The 18950-nt window shown below is 45.9% G+C and overlaps 1 protein-coding gene across 4 annotated transcripts in view; it reads left to right on the forward strand.

Moving 5' to 3' along the window:
• The window catches only part of para (sodium voltage-gated channel paralytic), a 231669-nt gene extending 213072 nt beyond the window's left edge, over positions 1–18597 (forward strand). For all 4 annotated transcript variants that reach the window (XM_072286410.1, XM_072286412.1, XM_055077118.2 and 1 more), the window contains exons 25-30: positions 6084–6347; positions 8352–8408; positions 9105–9242; positions 9706–9813; positions 11416–11686; positions 12357–18597. In XM_072286410.1, the coding sequence (XP_072142511.1) occupies positions 6084–6347; positions 8352–8408; positions 9105–9242; positions 9706–9813; positions 11416–11686; positions 12357–13447 (1929 nt within the window). In that variant the 3' untranslated portion in view covers positions 13448–18597. The remainder of the gene's footprint in view (positions 1–6083; positions 6348–8351; positions 8409–9104; positions 9243–9705; positions 9814–11415; positions 11687–12356) is intronic.
• The last annotated feature ends 353 nt before the right edge of the window (positions 18598–18950 follow it).

Consider the following 18950-nt stretch of genomic DNA (forward strand, 5'->3'; position numbering starts at 1 on the left):
GATAAAGTTACGAGGCTTGCACTGTTGCTGGTTCGTCATAATTTTTACGGTTAATTTGCCAATCGAATACGACGCGACCTTGTACGACGGGTCAGCTAAATCACACTTTATATTGATACTGATGATAACGCATCAAGAACAAAGTTAAGAAACCAGCTCGCTAGCAGGAAAGGTTAGTTATAGGGTACAATTACTGATCAACAACAAGAAAGCTACCTTTACTGTGATGAGAATTCTCAGTAAGGCGACCAGTATCACAAAGCGACGGCTTGCATCAAACTGGTCAGATATCCATAAAGTTATTTACAAAACGAGGCAATGGTGCTGTTAAAACGAAAACTTCCGCCTTCTTTATTTTGCTGGAGTGTTTTTTTTTCTTTTTCCAAACAATAAGCAAACACCTACAGCTCTTTGGGTGACACCCAGAAGTACTAATATCCAAATTAAACGTTTGCCGTCAGTAATTGATGACCAGCAAGCCCGCCATGGTACAATATTTAACATAGCGTAAAAATAAATAGCAAAAAATGTAGTGCCACGCTGTAATTAATATGATCACATATTCACCATGTCTCTGTCATGATCAAGAAATGCTTTTGCGACTTAAACGATGCTCCTAACGCAATGTTTCACCATTGGAATCGGGTGGTGTCGAAGGGGTAGTGGCTGCGCATAAGAGTAGTGGCGCTAAGTACAGCAGCCACATCGTAATTTCTTGTGCACTGTTTCCAACGCCTACCTTCCTACTGTACGGCTAATTCAAATCACTAAACAAGTTCTGTTGCTTTATTTCATTCATTATTTTTAGTTAGCGTAACTAAGCGGCAGCGCAGGCAGCTAAGCCATCCTAACAACCGTGAGCAAGCACCATTCGGTTTACACTTAAGTACTCTACAGCAGACATCAGTTTACAAACCAGAAAGTACGAACAGTTTTTGTCAAATTGTATTCAACGTGAAATTAATCCACCAGTAGTCGAGATGTCTATTCTAGGACAAAAGCACGTATAGTAAAGGCAGAGAACGTCTATTGTCACACAGGCACGACGTGCCGACTTTCAGCAGTAATTTTCTTTCCTTAATGTGATTATGCATATCTTGTTTCAACTTCTACGATAAAACACACTTAAGTATCAAACTGTGCAGTGTTACAAAATGCTTGCTGATACATATCGCTTTATTATTTGCGCTTCCACGAAAGCGTAGGAAGCAACGGTAACGCCACCATAGTGTATACAACGCGTATATTCTTTATCGCGATTTACATCCAAATAAGAGAGGAGAAAAAGCTTTGCAAGTTGCTTCAGTACGCTTATTGTGATTGGCACATGCCTTTATGCTGCTCGGTGGTTTCCTTTTTCACGTGCTTTTCAGCTTATGGCTGTTTCTCTACGAGCTATGTGTTGTGGATGGCGACCACAGCGCCTCTTTTTGGGAGCTGCCAAAACATTTTGCTAAGCGTGGCTGCAACAATGAAAGCTTGTTAAATATGTGCTAAACCAACGCGTTTCTGGACGTTTTCTTATCTCGTTCTTACTCTTCTAACCGTTTCCGTTTGACTCGCGCTGCTTTTGTACTAAATGTTCATACACCACCAAACACCACTTCCTTGATGCCCAGTGCGACGTAGAGTGCACGTTAGAGGACACATGCCCAAGTAATACAGTAGGTTGTGTCTGTTACCGACGCACATTTAGTGCTCGTCTGCAATGCATCCGCACTTAGTACTTTGCCACCGACACTGAGCCCTTGCAAAAGTCAACTTTATTTTATGGTAGGCACAATGCTGCTGATAATGCATCGATTAGTATGTGCGCGTTGACTGCTTCACTGATATGTTAAATACAATGTATGGCTGCGAACAGTTGGCTCAAGTGAGCGTGCTTCACATGTACATATGCCTGCGAAGCATGGTCAGAAACACTCACAACGAATGTGTTGGCTATTTGTAAAATATAAACAGTCAATGTAGTGTTCACATTGTTAGAACACACTGAACACGTGGCCCCGAAGACAGCTCCTCAGGGACAAATTTGCGCTCCACATTTAAACCACACCCATGTCTACATCCCGAGTCATTGACATGTCAGAGATCACTGACGTCCACTTCTTGTCGAGTTGACTTGCGGGGACTCGTGAGGTTCAAACAGCACACGATACATACAGTGTTCGTGCTTTGAGAGACTGGAATGCAATGCCTGTTTTACTATGCGACCCTGCATGCGCCTGAGCCTGCATGCGCTGACATTCCACACGCAAGCACCATCAATCCTGATTGCTGTTATTACGCACCAGGTAAGTATTTGTCGTTCGCAATTTTATCTTGCCGGTGAAACACTGTGGTGTTCCGTTCGTTCCAACCGTGCCCCTACTTCTAAGGTGAGCGACTCAACGATGTTTGTTCGTCGCGTATCGATGTCGCATGTTTGCGTGTTTCACGTCTCACAACACTGTTGTCAAACGAGTCGGCAACCTGGTGAACGGAGCAGCTCGCACTAATAAGTAAAACTGAGCAGCAATCGATAAGTCATAAGTTAGAAAATTATAAAGCTTGTGCGTGCAGTGCTTGACTTGCTCCGTTCTTGCCCAGTGTTGGCTATTCGTGGAAAAGGAAACATTTCAATGTACTACACAACTCACAACATCATCTTTTCCTCCTCATAAACAGCTCTTGCATCTAGTTTTCATTTATTGCCTCTAATTGTTTTGTTCTTCTGTATTCTTGTGAAATGTGCTCCTGAGCTTGTTTGGACATGTTGCTTTGTACAAATAGTAGAGTAGAACTTTTCGCACAATTTTTCATATTATTTATTACTTGAAGAAATCCCTGCTGCATGAATACTTTCGATTAAACTTAATTATCTATTTTGGTTGTTTCATTTTTTATTGCCTCGAAGGTTAATCCTCAGATATGTTTATCGATAATAAAAAAAAAATTGCTCGTTTGTATAATATTGTCTGGTTAATTTTGCCTCTCTTATATTTCTGCCGTGTGCATATGAACGCATGTTTATTTGAAGCAAGCAATCAACTCTGTAACACCAAATGCGTTGAGCGCCATGATACATAACTAATTTGAACACATTACGCAGCGAGCATGTTACAGCGAATCTCGATCGCATACAGCATCAGGTCTTCGCTCTGGTTTGTCTTACCAATAAACACTCTTGTAGTAGTGTGTTTATTTAATACATTTAGCTACTTACACAGACTTTAATTCTATTATTAGTTTTGTGCGAATGCTTGCATTCTTTGTGGTACACAGTTGTTGCTTAGTCACGACTCACGCATTTCTCAACGTGGACTTAAAAATACAGTTTTCATAAATCTGGATAAACTACAGTAGATCCTAGCGAGGCAGTCATGGTTCCATAGAGAAATCAAATCAAAATAAAACCAGATGACAAGTGCTGTGAATTTTGGAAGACTGAGTTTTGCTGAGCCGCTATCTTTTGCAATATATTGCATCTTGAGTTTTGAAATATACTGCATGCCAGTGGAAATACATCATTCTGCTGATGCTCCGCTGCGCCAGTGGCTAGAAATGAAGCGGGCCACTTATTAGCACGTGTACCTTATACGTCCTTTCTTTACCGGCATTCATCAAGAGCAGCAGTGGCAGCGTACGTGGCAAAGTTGTAAACAGGAATAGCGGTGTTTTACACACACCTGGCGGCGCACGCTCGGAGGCAAGCACTATTGCGCGGATGTCCTTTCCTAGACGCCAGAGGCGTACACAAAAACCCCAGTTGTTGAATTTGACCAGAAAAGTCACATTTCGTGCATCTGCACCATTTTGTGAACGAGTGCGAGCACAAGTCGAAAACCCCTTCTTCAATTTGTCATCAACCCCAAAGTAGCAACTATGTCCCACGTTACAGGCTGCCTCCGCAAAGGCATCGACCATCCATGCCACTTAAATGGCAACACAGCCAAATAAGCAAATAAAGCATTGCCAGTAGAAGACTTCTGCCTGAAAGCTATAACTTTCAACGCAACCGGGCATACTCGAGAGCTTGCTCGCAAAATTCGCCTGCGGGCGTATTTCGTGGTCAAAATTTACGTGCGTAGGAAGAATATCCAGGTCTACGCACACAACTCGCATTGTAAAAGATAGTGAAAATGCAATTTATGGATAGCTTGTGAGAACAGAGATTCAAAACCACAAAGAATGCATAGCGTACAAGCATGCGCAAGTTAGTCACAGCTAACTCAATCAAGTACTCGTAGTAAGTAATACGAATTCCCTTCTTCGCTAGGTGAAACAAGAGGTGCATTCCTGCGTTCGCCATGTTTGCAGAACTTTCTTTTTACAATAAATAACGTCTAGCGATAAGCAATTTGCACACTATTTCTTACCTTTCTCATGCTTACATGTTGTCAGCCACGCTTGATACTAGCACTACTACTCAGCCGCCTCCCCTCAGTGCCGTCCAAATTTCGATAACCCAGGCCACCTTCTACTCTTATTACTCTAATAAGACAGTTCAAATCATGACAGCTCGTAAACGTTAAGTAACAAGGAAGGTCATATGATCTGTTGGTTGCGCACGATATCTCAATACACTGAAAGCCTATTGCTTGAGGCTCCAACTTTCTTTTTTTCTTTTCGTGCGCCAAGTATATTCAGTATAATCACTAGAATCCCTTGCGTTTCTAGCACTTTCATCAAACTAGACGGTTCAGTATAGTTGCGCCAGAAGGTCACGTACGAAAAGAGAGACCACCTCGCTCTTTCGCGTTAAAATTTCGATAATCCAGGCCACCTTCTACTCTTATTACTCTAATAATACAGTTCAACTCATGACAGATCGTATCCATTAAGTAACAAGGAAGGTGTTAACTTTACTTGCGAGCACTTACATGTCATCATAGTCGGAGTCTCTGCGTCCGTCACTGTACAGGTAGCCCAAACAGGCAGAAACGTTTTTGCCCTGTGTAGGTGCGATGCCGCGTAAAAAAACGAGTGGCAGAAATGCGCGCTTATTTCAAGAAGCAATGCGAGAAGTGTACGAACTCAGAAGTGCGACACTATTCCAATCACTCCAATAGGAGAAATGCTTGGCCAAATGGGCTCGACCACTCGAATGGTTTGGTTCAATCTAAACACGACAACTACCGCCTAAGGGGTCACTTGCTCCCCAGCTTTAAAAAACTACAACCTAGAAGGAGCAGCAAGATCAATGTTTTGACGTTTTCAACCAAGCTACGGGTTGTTTCACATACGAAGCAAGTTACCACCGGCATAGCGAAAAGCCCGGTAGACGGCTTTGGATTGCATATTGACTGAAAATGCATGCACAGGGAATAATGTTTCATTAAACGTAGGACGCTCAGTGAAGTAATAAGTCGACAACACGTCTTCAACCATTTTTGCTCGACCCGCCGTGCTTGCTCAGTGGCTATGGTGTTGGGCTGCTGAGCAGGAGGTTGCGGGATCGAATCCCGGCCACGGCGGCCGCATTTCGATGGGGACGAAATGCGAAAACACCCGTGTAGTTAGATTTGTGTGCACGTTAAAGAACCCCAGGTGGTCGAAATTTCCGGAGTCCTCCACTACGGCGTGCCTCATAATCAGAAAGTGGTTTTGGCACGTAAAACCCCATAATTTTTTTTTTATTTTTGCTCCAGGAAGTCATAGTCACGAAGTGCCCATGCAGAGCTGCGTGCACTATACCGGCAACCGAAAACAAAGCATCACTGTGGTAATGTATCTCCCGCGATGTTAGCACACTAAGGTTTTTTGCCGTAGCCATGATTTTGCAACAATGCAAAAATATGCAACAATAGCTCAATTTTGTCACCGCTGGCAAACCCCACCACTGGTCGCACACTCTCTTTGGTTACAGAACGGCGCAAGACGTAACGGCTCGAATGACGTGATAGTGCTCGCTACTCACAATATTTTAGTCACTGAAAAAGAACGCAATGAGGAGGAGGAGGAGGAGGAGGAGGAGGAGGAGGAGGAGGAGGAGGAGGCTTGGGAACACGTCCGCTCTCTGTCGCTTTTGTGACTCCAGCGTGATGGCTGCCCGTCTGACACTGGTGTGTTTCTTGCCCCCTTCGCCTCTGCCGTGGTTGTAGGTTGTTGTCAACGCCCTGGTGCAAGCCATCCCAGCCATCTTCAACGTGCTGCTGGTGTGCCTCATCTTTTGGCTCATCTTCTCCATCATGGGCGTCCAGATGCTGGCGGGAAAGTTCTACCGCTGCGTCGATGCCAATGGCACGCGGCTGAACAGCTCCTACATCGCAAACCGCAAGGCATGTGAAGCCAACAACTACACTTGGGACAACCCCATGATCAACTTCGACAACGTCCTCAACGCATACTTGGCCCTCTTCCAAGTGGTCAGTTGTGTTAACGCTCACTCAACCTCTCACGCGCCTACTTAACACTGAACAGTAGCTGACGTAGTGCGTCCGCTATCTTAACGATGCCACGCATACGGCGGATTGCTTAGTTTGCGTAGTGCCGTGGTTCATTAGTGGCAATGGGTAAATGACAAAGCACGAGGTCGCGGGATCGAATCCCGGCCACGGCGGCCACATTTCAATGGGGGCGAAAACACACGTGTACTTAGATTTAGGTGCACGTAAAGGACCCCAGGTGGTCCAAATTTCTGGAGTCCTCCACTACGCGTGCCTCATAATCAGAAAGTGGTTTTGGCACGTAAAACCCCATAATTTTTTTTAATGTGAAACACGGGACGCGTTGGCCATTACAAGTGACATTAGTTTGTCCCCAAGCAGCTGTCTTTTCTTGATATTCTTGAACGTTCCAGTGATTCAAGTGTTCTTTATTAGCTGTCTTTGTTTCATAGCTTCTTCTCGGCCGGCCAGAGTGCAGTTTTTGACGGCATATACCTCGTGACAGCTTTCCACTTGCCGTTAACAGTAGATTTCTTGAGTACAATACATGTTCTTCTCAACGGGTATTCCCAAACGACAGAGTTTCTGACCATTTTAGCATTGTTAAAAATGACCAAAGTCTAGAATTAGAAAATCCAGCATAAAAAGCAGATGTCATGTGAGGCTTCTTCACTGGAGAGCTTCTGAATAAAGCGAACATGACATACACGAAGAGTGCTTCTTAGTGTTACATCAATTCAAGGCGCACGTCTCTGATGTCTACTTTCAGCCGCATCGTCATAGGGTCTCAATGGTACATAAAAGTAGCTGTCAATCGCATAAGAGTTCCCAGAATAAAGCCACACTTCTACAAAGTGAGAGGCTGTTCTATAATTTATGCCGGTGAAGTGGTCCAAATAGATCAAGAAGCGGTCGTACTGCAGTGAAATTTAAAGGGCGTTCCCCAAACCACTTCACACTTTCCTCGGACAGCTAGCGGCAAATTTTCCAAATTTATGGACATTATTTATTGCCATATTTCAGAACATAATCTAGTTAAACGATTGCGTGTTTCTTGCGTGCTTTTTGAACAGTTGAGATAACAATGGTCATCACTTTGATCAGTTTGTACTACGCTGCTATAGGCACGCTCTGGCGCCAGTGTAAATTAGCGACAAAGCAGCTAAATGTAACAAGTCTTTAGTTACATTAACAATAGTTTTGCCTTTTCGGCGTTTAAGCGACATTATTGATGCTTTATAGACGCAAATAAACCAGTAAAATGCCCTGGTAAAATTTCTCAAGAGAACTTGGTTAAGTTCAATGCGTTCCCATTTTATCCCAAAGCGTTATGCGCCTCCATTTGTCACTGTGTACTTCTAAAGGTATACAAAAGAACCTCTTAGTGAATTATCTGAGAACAACACAGCTACTTTTATTGGCTAAGCAAAATCTCGAAAGCTAGTGCCGTTTGAAGAAATCGGACGTTGTTCTGCCTTTTCCCATTCCGGCTGTTGACTCACCAACGCAGTGATAACTTAGAGCTATAGCTTAAAAAAATAATTAAGAAAACGTCTAAAAACAATCAAAACATAAAAGAACAATATTCTGGGATATTACCATCACCATCACCATCATATTTTCAACACTGAGTATTTCCAGCACTGATGGTACTGTCGTGAAACACGCTCTAATTTAGCAGAGTAAATATAACTTCCCCACGACGTCAGTAACTTCATATGCGCATGCGTAATAGCTGTTACGATGCATACACATTCTTATGCACAAAAAGAAAAGCTTGCCATGATAAATTACAGTTTTTACACTATTGCCTTGCAGAAATGACAATTATTACCTAACAACGTAAGGTATCCACCATATTAAGTTGTTACAAACTTCGGGCCAACGCTTACAGATTATAACACGTCATGTAGATTCGGAATATTTATATTGAATTTGCAGCTGCCATGTCTTATGTACAAATATCTACTTTTTTTTACTTAGGCAACGTTCAAAGGCTGGACGGATATTATGGACAATGCGATCGACTCCAGAGGCGGAGTGAGTTATCCCTTTTATTTCCGTGACTTAGATGTTCCTCATATTTGTTACTTATAACGGGCTACTATCCTCAGAGCAACAATTGTAGTTGACGACACAACTAGCATGTTTGAACTGAAGGAGTCAGTTAACATCACCCTAAAGGATAAACTAAAAAATGATTGCCACCCATTCAAGTCCTTCTGCGACTTGAACAGTTAGCCGGATTTCACGGTAGCCAACTACTGCTGATGGAATTTCTCATAGTCCATCACCACCTATTTTCGTTACGTATTCATTTGATGCGTGTTCATAATGGAGTCCAGACGTTATCACAACTATCATAGGCACTGAATTGTTGTCGACCGATCTATTTCAGAGTTTCTAACCTGTTCCTGTACATAATTCTTCAGTATACTACGACAGCTTGCAAGAACTACGACTAGGCTGAATTTGTTGTCATTAAACATGCATTATCGTTTCAGCTAACTAAAGGCGAAAACATAAATACAAGCATGCTTGAGAAGCAAGAAACTGCATGGTGTGAAAGAAATCCCGCAGATTGCGTTAATATCTTCATGACGATTTCATGTTCTTTAAAGCTCATTACTGCTGGCTCCGCTAATCCTTGAAGCTAAGCTTGAACAACCTCAATGAAACGCACACAAATCTGATTATGTCAGAACTGACTGCGTGTACCGCTTTTGTTTTCCACAGAAAGAGGACCAACCGGAATACGAAGCTAACATCTACATGTACCTATATTTCGTATTCTTCATTATCTTCGGCTCCTTCTTCACCTTGAATCTATTCATCGGTGTAATTATCGACAATTTCAATGAACAGAAAAAGAAGGTGGGTACTAAAGGAATACTTTCGGCTTACCATGTTGTCTCTGCATACTCATTTTCGCATTTATTTTCTTCCTACGCTAGTTGCCCTCACGTACATCATGGTTCATAAACTGAATACATTTCATTGTTTTAATAAGCCACTTTCTGATAGCCTTCTATATTTGTAAGAATAGCAATGTATTTCGAATTCATCAGGTTAAAAACTCAGATACTGGCTCATAAAACGTGTTCCTACTGTTTTTATTTTCTTTGTCAATTTATTAATTTTCTGGGGCGGAACGCTTTCAAAGGGGCTTGCAAAGCCATATTGCGACGTGCTTTTTCCTCTAATTATGCATGAAACCACTAATTTCACTGTGATACATGTCATTCACGAGCGCTGTATGTTCCATTAGCTTTCTTACGATGCAATAAACTAATATCTATGCCTGAAACTGTAGCTTTGTTTTTCATCTATATTTTAGGCGGGAGGATCGTTGGAAATGTTCATGACAGAAGACCAAAAGAAATACTATAATGCCATGAAGAAAATGGGATCCAAAAAGCCAGCCAAGGCAATTCCAAGGCCAAGGGTAAGCGTATGCTGCCTCTTGTTTAATTAGGTTGCCTTTTGTCTCATAATTAATACAAAGGCCTACTGATTAGTCTTACGGGTAAAGTCAACTGCCTAATTTGCTGACATCCCATCTCTGTGTCAGAGCACCGAGACCATGCCTAGTCAAATTACTTTCCCGTTTACACGGACGGCTATCTAGAAAGGCAATTTTGTTTGCAAAATTTTTGCTGTACCATTCTAGCATTACTTTCACAAACTTAAGCAAACCGAATGAACGCGATGGTTTTAGCTGCAGCGCTTGGGGAATTAAAAGCTGAACACGTTGCCGACACAAAACCCTTATTGAAAACGCTTGTACTTGTTAGCTGTACACGTCTAAGATGTTGCTTCAACTTGATATGAGCGACATGTAAACAGCCGTAGGACTAATATTATGCCAAATAATTTATGGGAGTGATAAATGTAAGCTTTGTTAGAACTCTGCTAAAGTGTTGGGACTCACTTAAAAGCACATGACATTAGTCGCTTGCTGTCACTTTTCTTATATATCAAGGATTAACTGGCATAATCCCTAAATTCTATAATTTTATTTTATGCTAGTGTCGCCAAAAAATATTAGTAACTTACAGTCTATGTGGAGCCACGTTTTTCGATCTTCAGTGGCATCCATCCACTGAATGGTTGCGAATGGCTGAAACACGTTAGATGACGGGATTCATTTGGTCGCTATGCCCGCTCGATGTTCAATTTTTGTTGCACTAATGTTGAAAGCTTTTGTTGAGATATCACCAACCTTTTAAATTTTACTCAATATTCTTTTCTTTCTCTGCGGCATAGAGTCTTTGTCGATTGAGTGGTTTGGCGCATACTAATCATTTCCTTCAAGGGCAGAAAATTCGTTTGCTACAAATTCGCGATGCCATATTCTTCATCACGTGTGACAACGGGTGTACTAAACAAGGTCATTCGACCCGCAAAACCAACCGAGTTCTTGTATACACGCTACATTTATGTGAACTGGAAAGAATCAAACTGTAAAGGAGACTGGCGCATCCAACTGACAGCAAACAAACTACAAAATACCTATATAAGCAAGATTCGAAAATGATTAAACAATGCCTGTTCGACTCGATACCATGCCTGATTCGTCTTTGTTGTCTGCAGTTCTGTGGCTCCTTTGTCCTGGTACTTTTGCTAAAGTTAACCCTTGCATGTGATGTCTCATTAAAGTGCGGGTGGTTTTGGGATTTATGTAGACAAATTTAACTAAGCCCTCCAAACTCCTTAAAACCTACGATATTGCTCTGCTGCATGTGCAGACAAATATTCAACTTCGCATAAAACGAAATTTATCCAGTTGTAAACAATCCTCATATACAAAAAGAACGAGGAAAGAGTTGATACAAGTCAGTTTTCTTCGCACATCGCTTTGCTAACTTTATTCTGTTACCTAATGTTCCCGCTAACGTATAGCCTGGTATTTTCAGATCAGGAAAAGCCAGTCGAATTAGGGACATATTTTATACATTTAGTGCAGGGTCCATTGAACCGTTGCATGGCAACTTGATTTAAGTGACTCCAAACACTCGCTCAAAGCATTTTCTTCTTCTTTTTGCAGTTCAAAATCCAAGCAATGGTTTTCGACCTGACCACAAACAAAATGTTCGACATGGCGATCATGATCTTCATTGCCCTTAACATGACGGTCATGGCGCTTGACCATTATAAGCAATCCAAGTTGTACGAGTCCATCTTAGAGCGGCTCAACATCTTCTTCATCGCTGTCTTCACAGCCGAATGCCTGCTCAAAATATTCGCCCTGCGCTGGCACTACTTTCGAGAACCATGGAACATGTTCGACTTCGTAGTCGTCATCCTCTCTATTCTAGGTAAGGGACCAGTGGCATTACACCTTATATAAAATAACGTGTTCTGGGTAAAAATTAGACTGAGCACTGCAATCATTATTCCAATTTACACAAGTAAGTTGGTGTTGCACGTTTCGGTGCACGTCTTAACCAAACTGTAATGAAAATACTCCTTAGCGTATTACGCCTACGCTTTCAGACCAGTGCAAGAATCCGCCTGAGTGGAAACGTCTCGTGTACCTAGCGTATCTAAACCAGAAAATGGGATAGCCCATGTTTAAGCGCAACTTTAATTTTTCGATTTGTGCGTAAGACAGTCCGTTCTATAGCTAGGCCTGATTCACGCAGCCGTCATCCGACCCGTCACCGTCACAGCAGCAGCATCCGTTAGGAAAGTGCGTCTCCTCGTCGGCCTTTTATTTTTTTGCAAAAGAAGAGACGCCGGTGTCGTTGTCCGATGCTCGCCTGCATCACTCATTTTGAAGAGAAACCGGCGAGGAGACGACGTCGCCTGGCGGACGCCTCTGCCACGACGGGACGGGGCACATGACGGCTGTGCGAAGTAGGCTGCGACTCTGTGTCCGCCATTCAAGCGGACGACCCTTGGCCTCCGACAGAGTTTCCTTTTGATGCTGTGCTCGGTCGGCCATGGATGTCAGAGCCACGACCACAGGTGCCTCTTCTCGCGCAGGTACGGTGCTCAAGGACCTGATCGCGGCCTACTTCGTGTCGCCTACGCTGCTGCGTGTGGTGCGCGTCGTGAAAGTGGGCCGTGTGCTGCGGCTGGTCAAGGGCGCGCGGGGCATCCGGACCCTGCTGTTCGCCCTGGCCATGTCATTGCCGGCGCTGTTTAACATCTGCCTGCTCCTGTTCCTTGTGATGTTCATCTACGCAATCTTCGGCATGTCCTTCTTCATGCACGTGAAGCACCGCTACGGCGTCGACGAGAACTTTAACTTCGAGACCTTCGGCCAGTCGATGATACTGCTATTCCAAATGTGCACGTCAGCCGGCTGGGACGGCGTGCTGGCCGCCATCATGGACGAGCATGACTGCAACCGGCCCACCGACGAATCGGAGGGCAACTGCGGCAAGCGGGGCATCGCGGTCGCCTACCTCGTCTCGTACCTCATAATCAGCTTCCTCGTCATCATCAACATGTATATCGCCGTCATACTCGAGAACTACAGTCAGGCCACCGAGGACGTGCAAGAGGGCCTGACCGACGACGACTACGACATGTACTACGAGATCTGGCAACAATTCGATCCAAAGGGCACCCAGTACGTGGCCTACTCCAACCTGACCAACTTTGTGAATGCGCTGGAGGAGCCCCTGCAGATACCCAAGCCCAACAAGTACAAGCTGATCGCCCTGGACATACCCATCTGCAAGGACGACATGGTGTACTGCGTCGACATTCTGGACGCCCTCACTCGGGACTTCTTCGCCCGCAAGGGCCACGCCATCGAGGAGCCACCCGAGATCACCGAGACCGTCATACACCTGGACCGGCCGGGCTACGAGCCGGTCAGTTCGACGCTATGGCGCCAGCGCGAGGAGTACTGCGCCCGCGTCATTCAGCGGGCCTGGCGCCGATACAAGGGAGGCGGCGGCGGCGGGGACGACGCCGCCTCCGACGGGGAGCCTCCGACGGCGGCCGCCGCCCAGCAGCAGACGGCCATAGTGGTGGACAGCGACGGTCACGTGACACGCAATGGACACCGTGTGGTGCTGCACTCGCGTTCGCCCAGCGTCGCCAGCCGCTCGACGGACGTGTGACAAGAGTAGACGCCTGCCCGTCCGCACTCCGCGGGCGGCCAGGATTCCCTCAACCCGCCGCTCTTCTCTCTCTAGCATTGTTTAACTCAAGGGACTCAACTTTACAATTAACTCCAATTGCTACATACCCTCGACGCAGCAGCACACCCTTTCTCTCTTCCTTCGGCGCACTTTACTGCAACAGGTCGCGTTGTGAGTGTGTGTGTCTTCTCTTTCTCTCCACTGCATCCGGCCAACGTCGATGAGAAAAAGCACCGTAGCTTTGGAACTGCCACTTCTGCAATGCAGAAAAGAAGAAAAAAATGCTTGCTGCGATTTTGAATTTTAAGACGAAGATGAAGAAGATGAATATATATATAAATATATATAAATATAAATAATATATATTATACATATATGTGTGGTGTAAAGAAAAAAAAAGAAGCGCTAGTTGCACCTGGAGGTGACCGGTGACCCTCTCTATAGCGAGCAAAAGATGCTGCACTCGCCAACAATGTATGCACACAAGGACCACGACGCGGGGCTGCTCTTGCAACCACCCGCGCCGGGACTCAGCCTCTCGTGAGAGGAGGACTGCTGCTGACGCCGCTGCCGCCGCCGCCGCCGCCGCTGCTGCCACCGCCGCGATCTTTCTCTCTTCCAAGAAAAAAAAAAGATTGAAATGCCGCACGACGTGCACACCTGATGATGCGGCCTCCTTGCCGTTGCCGTCGCCGGACCCCTCGGGACTGCCCACCAACAGCGCGCGAGTGCGCGCCTCGTGCACCTTACTAACGCCGCTCGCCGCCAGATGGGGCTGCTCGATGTGGGCCGGACCGTCGCCGGCTGCGGCCAAGCCTGCTTGGACCTTATGCGCACGCTCCGAGAGAAGAAAAAAAAATCGGGGGAGGCCTCCCGTCGCGGGAAATGCTCCTCTCCGGGTTTAAGGGAAACGCATACAATGCTCAGCACAACAAAGTTTGCTTTTTTGCCGTTAACACTCTACATAACACATAGTCTACTTAATACAAGCTGATACTTTGGCCGAGAGAGGGAGAGGAAATTAAAAAAAAATAGAGAGACAGCAAGCAGACCCGCCGCGAGCTCCCGCCGACGTCCGGGCCCACAGGCGCCGCTAGCGTGCGCTCAAGACAAAAAAAAGGCATGTGTACATAAGGTGTATATCTGCGAGGAAGGCTTGCTCCAGAAGCCGTTCACAAACAGATTTTATTTCCTATGTGCCTTTATGGGTTAATACCTGCTTTTCATTGACTGCATCAGCTTTCAACCATGCAACGAGTGTCCTGGTTTTTCTCTCTCTCGTTTTTCGTCCCGTTGCCGCGTCCTGCAAAGTTGTTAGCCAAGTGTTGTCGAGTTTTTTCATCGGGACGTCTAAGGCGACTCCAGGAGCGTGCATGCAAACATAAGCCACCGCCAGCCAAGCTGTTCATTTGCGTTATTCACCTCTCCACTCCCCTCCCACGTTGCACGAGTGAGCCTACGCCCTCTTTCCTGCCTTGTGCCTGCTTCGGTGACATGGGATGCACTCTCCCGCACCCGCCTTTGCCTCAGGAGAGCAACAATGATCTTGGCCTGAGGAGCCGCGCTTAGGTGTAGCAAAACTCCTGCAGCGTGAGTTCGTTGTTTCAGCAGTGCAGGCGCCGTCATTCTTTTTCTATTTCTTTCTTATTTTTTTTTTTTTTAGGAGAGAGCGAGGACGGATCTAGTTCCACAGAGTCCAGGAGTACGTGCCGCAAAGCCTTGTCCAGCGACACAGATGACAAACGCGCTGAAACCGTATACAGTAATCGCTTACTTGTTTTTTTTTCTTCTTTCGTTTTCAGCGAAGCCGCGCCACACCGTGACCGTACACGTAAAGCCCCGTCTCAAAAAGCGGAACAAATGAGAATATATAGATATATTTCTCTCAAGCCTCTCGAAGGAAGGACCAATACTCTACTTAACGTCCATTGGCGCTAGACTTCGGAAGGCCGTCGCCAACTCGGCCCGGGAACGCAATGATCGCCGGTCCTCTCTCTCTCGCCCATCTCGAGTTACCATCCAACGGTTCGCCTTCTGCTGGCGCGCAACGCCCTACGAGCAGCTTTCGATTCCGCTATCGCGAGCAGCTGTCGGGCGTCGCCGTCGACACGTCTTTAGGCTGATCACTAATGCGCACTGTACCAGCGCAGCTAGGCGTCCCCGCGCGGCTCCTGAGGGAGCCAACATCATAGCCACGCCGTCAAAAAAGAGAAGAAATACTCGCTTGTGCTTCATCCATCTCCAGGCAACAGTCGATCGAGCAGACGCTTGACGCGGGCGAGTCAATCGAGCAGAGGCTGTGGTGGCCGCGGCTCGCTCGTTGTGTGTGCATGGAGCCGCGACTCTCCTCTCTGCAGCCTCCCGCTCGCTCGCTCGGTTTCCCGAGGTCTTCCTCGGGCAAAGCTCAACACGTAGCAAATAACTATTTTCTTTCGCGACATCGCGCGCAAGCACGCCTCGTGCCAGCACGCGTCCGCTCAGAGTGCACTCGAACGAGGCAGGGCTTTCACGCTTTTATTTAATACACATCTATGCCGCAGGGCTGAGCTGCTCGAAAGAAAGAAAAAGTTCATCATCGCGATGGCGTTTTTTTTTTCTTCTGTTTTTTCCAGGCGTGCTAACCCTGTTTCCAACATTTTCTTCCCGAGCATTCCGTACACGCTAAAGTAACGTCTTGCCTCGGTCAAATGAATACAGCATGGCAAGGCGTATAGCGATGACAAGTCGTGCTCACTTAACGCTGCACCCTGTGTTGCCGATCCGGATGTCACATGCGGTTAACTCCATTTATGTAGCATCTACGTACGGCATGCCATCAGCGCCTCCGCCAAGGGCTCAAATTTTGTTTGTTGCTTTAGATAAGTTTTACCCTGGTTCCACTGGTCCTATCCTATGATGTCCCGGTACTACATATATTTTATCCCCGCTTCAGACTCGCTGTTATCGCAATGCGTTGCAACGTCGTCGGCGTTTACTTAACCGGCGGATGTAAAACAATTGGCTTTGGTGTATGCTATAGTAGGCGCAGCGTTAAAAGCGCTCTGGGTGTTTGCTATTAAGCTCGCGGCAAAGGCCTGACATTCACTTTTATTTTCCTCGTGAAAGGGAAAAGTACGAAGCAGCTTACACTATGTATGCAGCCTTCGGCAGTCGCTGCCGAGCTTAAGTCCTTCCAGTATATAGCTAACCTATTTCGGCTGTGCTAACAGAAAAAAAAATCATGTCTTGAAAGCGACCAGAGCAATTCAGCGTTCGCAAATTCGTACTGTATAGCGAAAGAGCTTCTCGGCACTGTGATTACCACTGTTTCCTTAAGAATCGGAAGAAGAAAAAAAAAACTGATCTTTCCCTGTCATTTTCAACGCTACATAATCATGCTGCGGCTGGGTTTGCAGCGACCTTACACCCATACTTAGTCGTCGTAGAAGCTCTTTGTTGACCCTACAGGGAAGTCAGTCGCTGTGCGGAGCTGCACTATATAACTTGAGAGAGAGAGGGAGAATTTATTGGAAGGAAGGCAAAGAGGTCGGCTTGAGCTAGCGTGCTCTAGCCTGCTACCCTTTATAACTTGGTCTCTGTCGAATGCGCCTTAGGAGTAACAGGGGCAGATTTCGACGCAGCCCGTATATGAGAGGCAGTCGAAGCGGTTCTTATGAATATCAACTTGCTGCCCTTGTAGATCGCAACGTTCTCACCAGTCGCTTCTCGACGGTAAAGATGAAAGAAAAGCCGAAGATGAGCACAAACCAAAGACATCCACATAAGTGTTAATTATATTTACACTAGCATAATCTCAAAGCTTTCCGGGTACTTATTGCAGCCTTTAAACTTGTCATACGAAACCGTGAACCCGCTGATATGACGCTAAATCGATTCGCTATAGTTTCCTGGCGAAAAGTTTCGTGATTCGTGATTTCGAAGTCGCAAGGCGTGAGACATGAAAGGCGGCGCTTCGGTTTTGCGTACCGGCAGTGTCTGTGCAACAACAGTACCGCAAAAGTATTAATCAAGAAACATAGTAAAATCAGAGTCGTCCGGTGAAAATGCCTCCACAAAAAATGGAGTTAAACCAGGTGGCTAAGTATAAACGCCCCGTTTGTTTCGAACAGTGGCGTAGCCAGGCGAGGGAAGGAGGGTGTGTCCACCGGGCTTTCCCCCCCCCTCCCCGAAATTTTTCCGGCCGGCGCCCTGCTCCCGCTTTTATGTCTGGCACGTCGCCTATGAACAAAGGCGCATATCCTTCGAACGCCCGCCCTAGACAAGTACAGGATGGTACACACCTTCAAGCAGACAAATGGCTTGCTCAAGGTAATAGTTGTATTATATGCACCAAGCATGGGAAACTTAACAGTGAATAATGGAACCTTAGCTCCCACGCACCCGAAAAAGAAATCCTGGCTACGCGCCTGGTTTCGAATAGAACCATCCGTGACCGAAACGTCTCGGCATTCTCTTGTGTAGCAATGAAAGCGCTAACGATTGGAAAACCACAGTTTTGTGTAGATACGTCGGCCCTACACCGTGACTTCCACGTTTTCTCTGACACAGTGGGTACATACGCCAGCATAGGCTGCCGTTTTACGAGGCATTCCGTGGTAGCGTAAGAATTACTGATTTGAATATTTTTAACAACACAAAGCAGCAAACGTCTACCTTTCACATGGAAATGTAATTGGTTTATAAAGGTCAAAAAAGCATGCATCTCGACATAGCCGCGTTTATCGAGTAGCAGATCAAACGTAAGGACCGAACGAACTGTCCGAGGCAGGCAGAAAGGTAGGCTCTAGCGACGCCTCCTATATGTGAAGGCGCTGGCTCTACCTCGCTCCTCCCCGCCCTCTCCCTCAAAGCCACCTCCCTAGCCATCCTGTCTGCTGTTTCCCGTCTCCACTTCCGACATTTGGGTAGTTTGGGATTGACAGCATGCCCCCTCCCCCCACCCCCCTTGCGTTTTGTTCTATAGTGCGGCGGGCTCGCCTCCTGCTGTGTTGTTAACGAGGCTGCATCGCGAAGGTTGTATACTGCTTCCATGGTTTTAAAATACATATATATTATATATATATAGCACTTGTGCGTTTGCAATGACAAGTGTTGGCCACACGCAACAATGCGTTTTTTGCTATCTGCAATTTTATTGTATCTGTTTCTGTTTTGCTCCTTGTGTACCGCGGAAAAACTCACGCTGTGCATCAAGTGAATGAATGCAATGTAAAAAAAAAAAAGGTGAAAAGGAAGCGAGCGAGCGAGAGAGAGAGAGAAAAATACAGCTGGGCTACTGCAAACAATGGTGGCACGTTTCTAGGTAGGCTGTTTTCACACATACACAGAGAGACACGCATGCGCGCGTGCTGTTGAACATCGTTTTTTTTTTTTTTTCACCTCCCTTTGCCCAGCTCGAAGCACCATTGCTTTCGGTTGCTCTATCACGGCTGTGGCTAAGTGATGCCATGCACACAAAAGAAAAAACGAGCGCAACGTGCTT

The sequence above is a fragment of the Dermacentor andersoni genome, chromosome 2 (genome assembly GCF_023375885.2).
Source record: "Dermacentor andersoni chromosome 2, qqDerAnde1_hic_scaffold, whole genome shotgun sequence".
Classification (NCBI taxonomy): Eukaryota; Metazoa; Arthropoda; class Arachnida; order Ixodida; family Ixodidae; genus Dermacentor; species Dermacentor andersoni.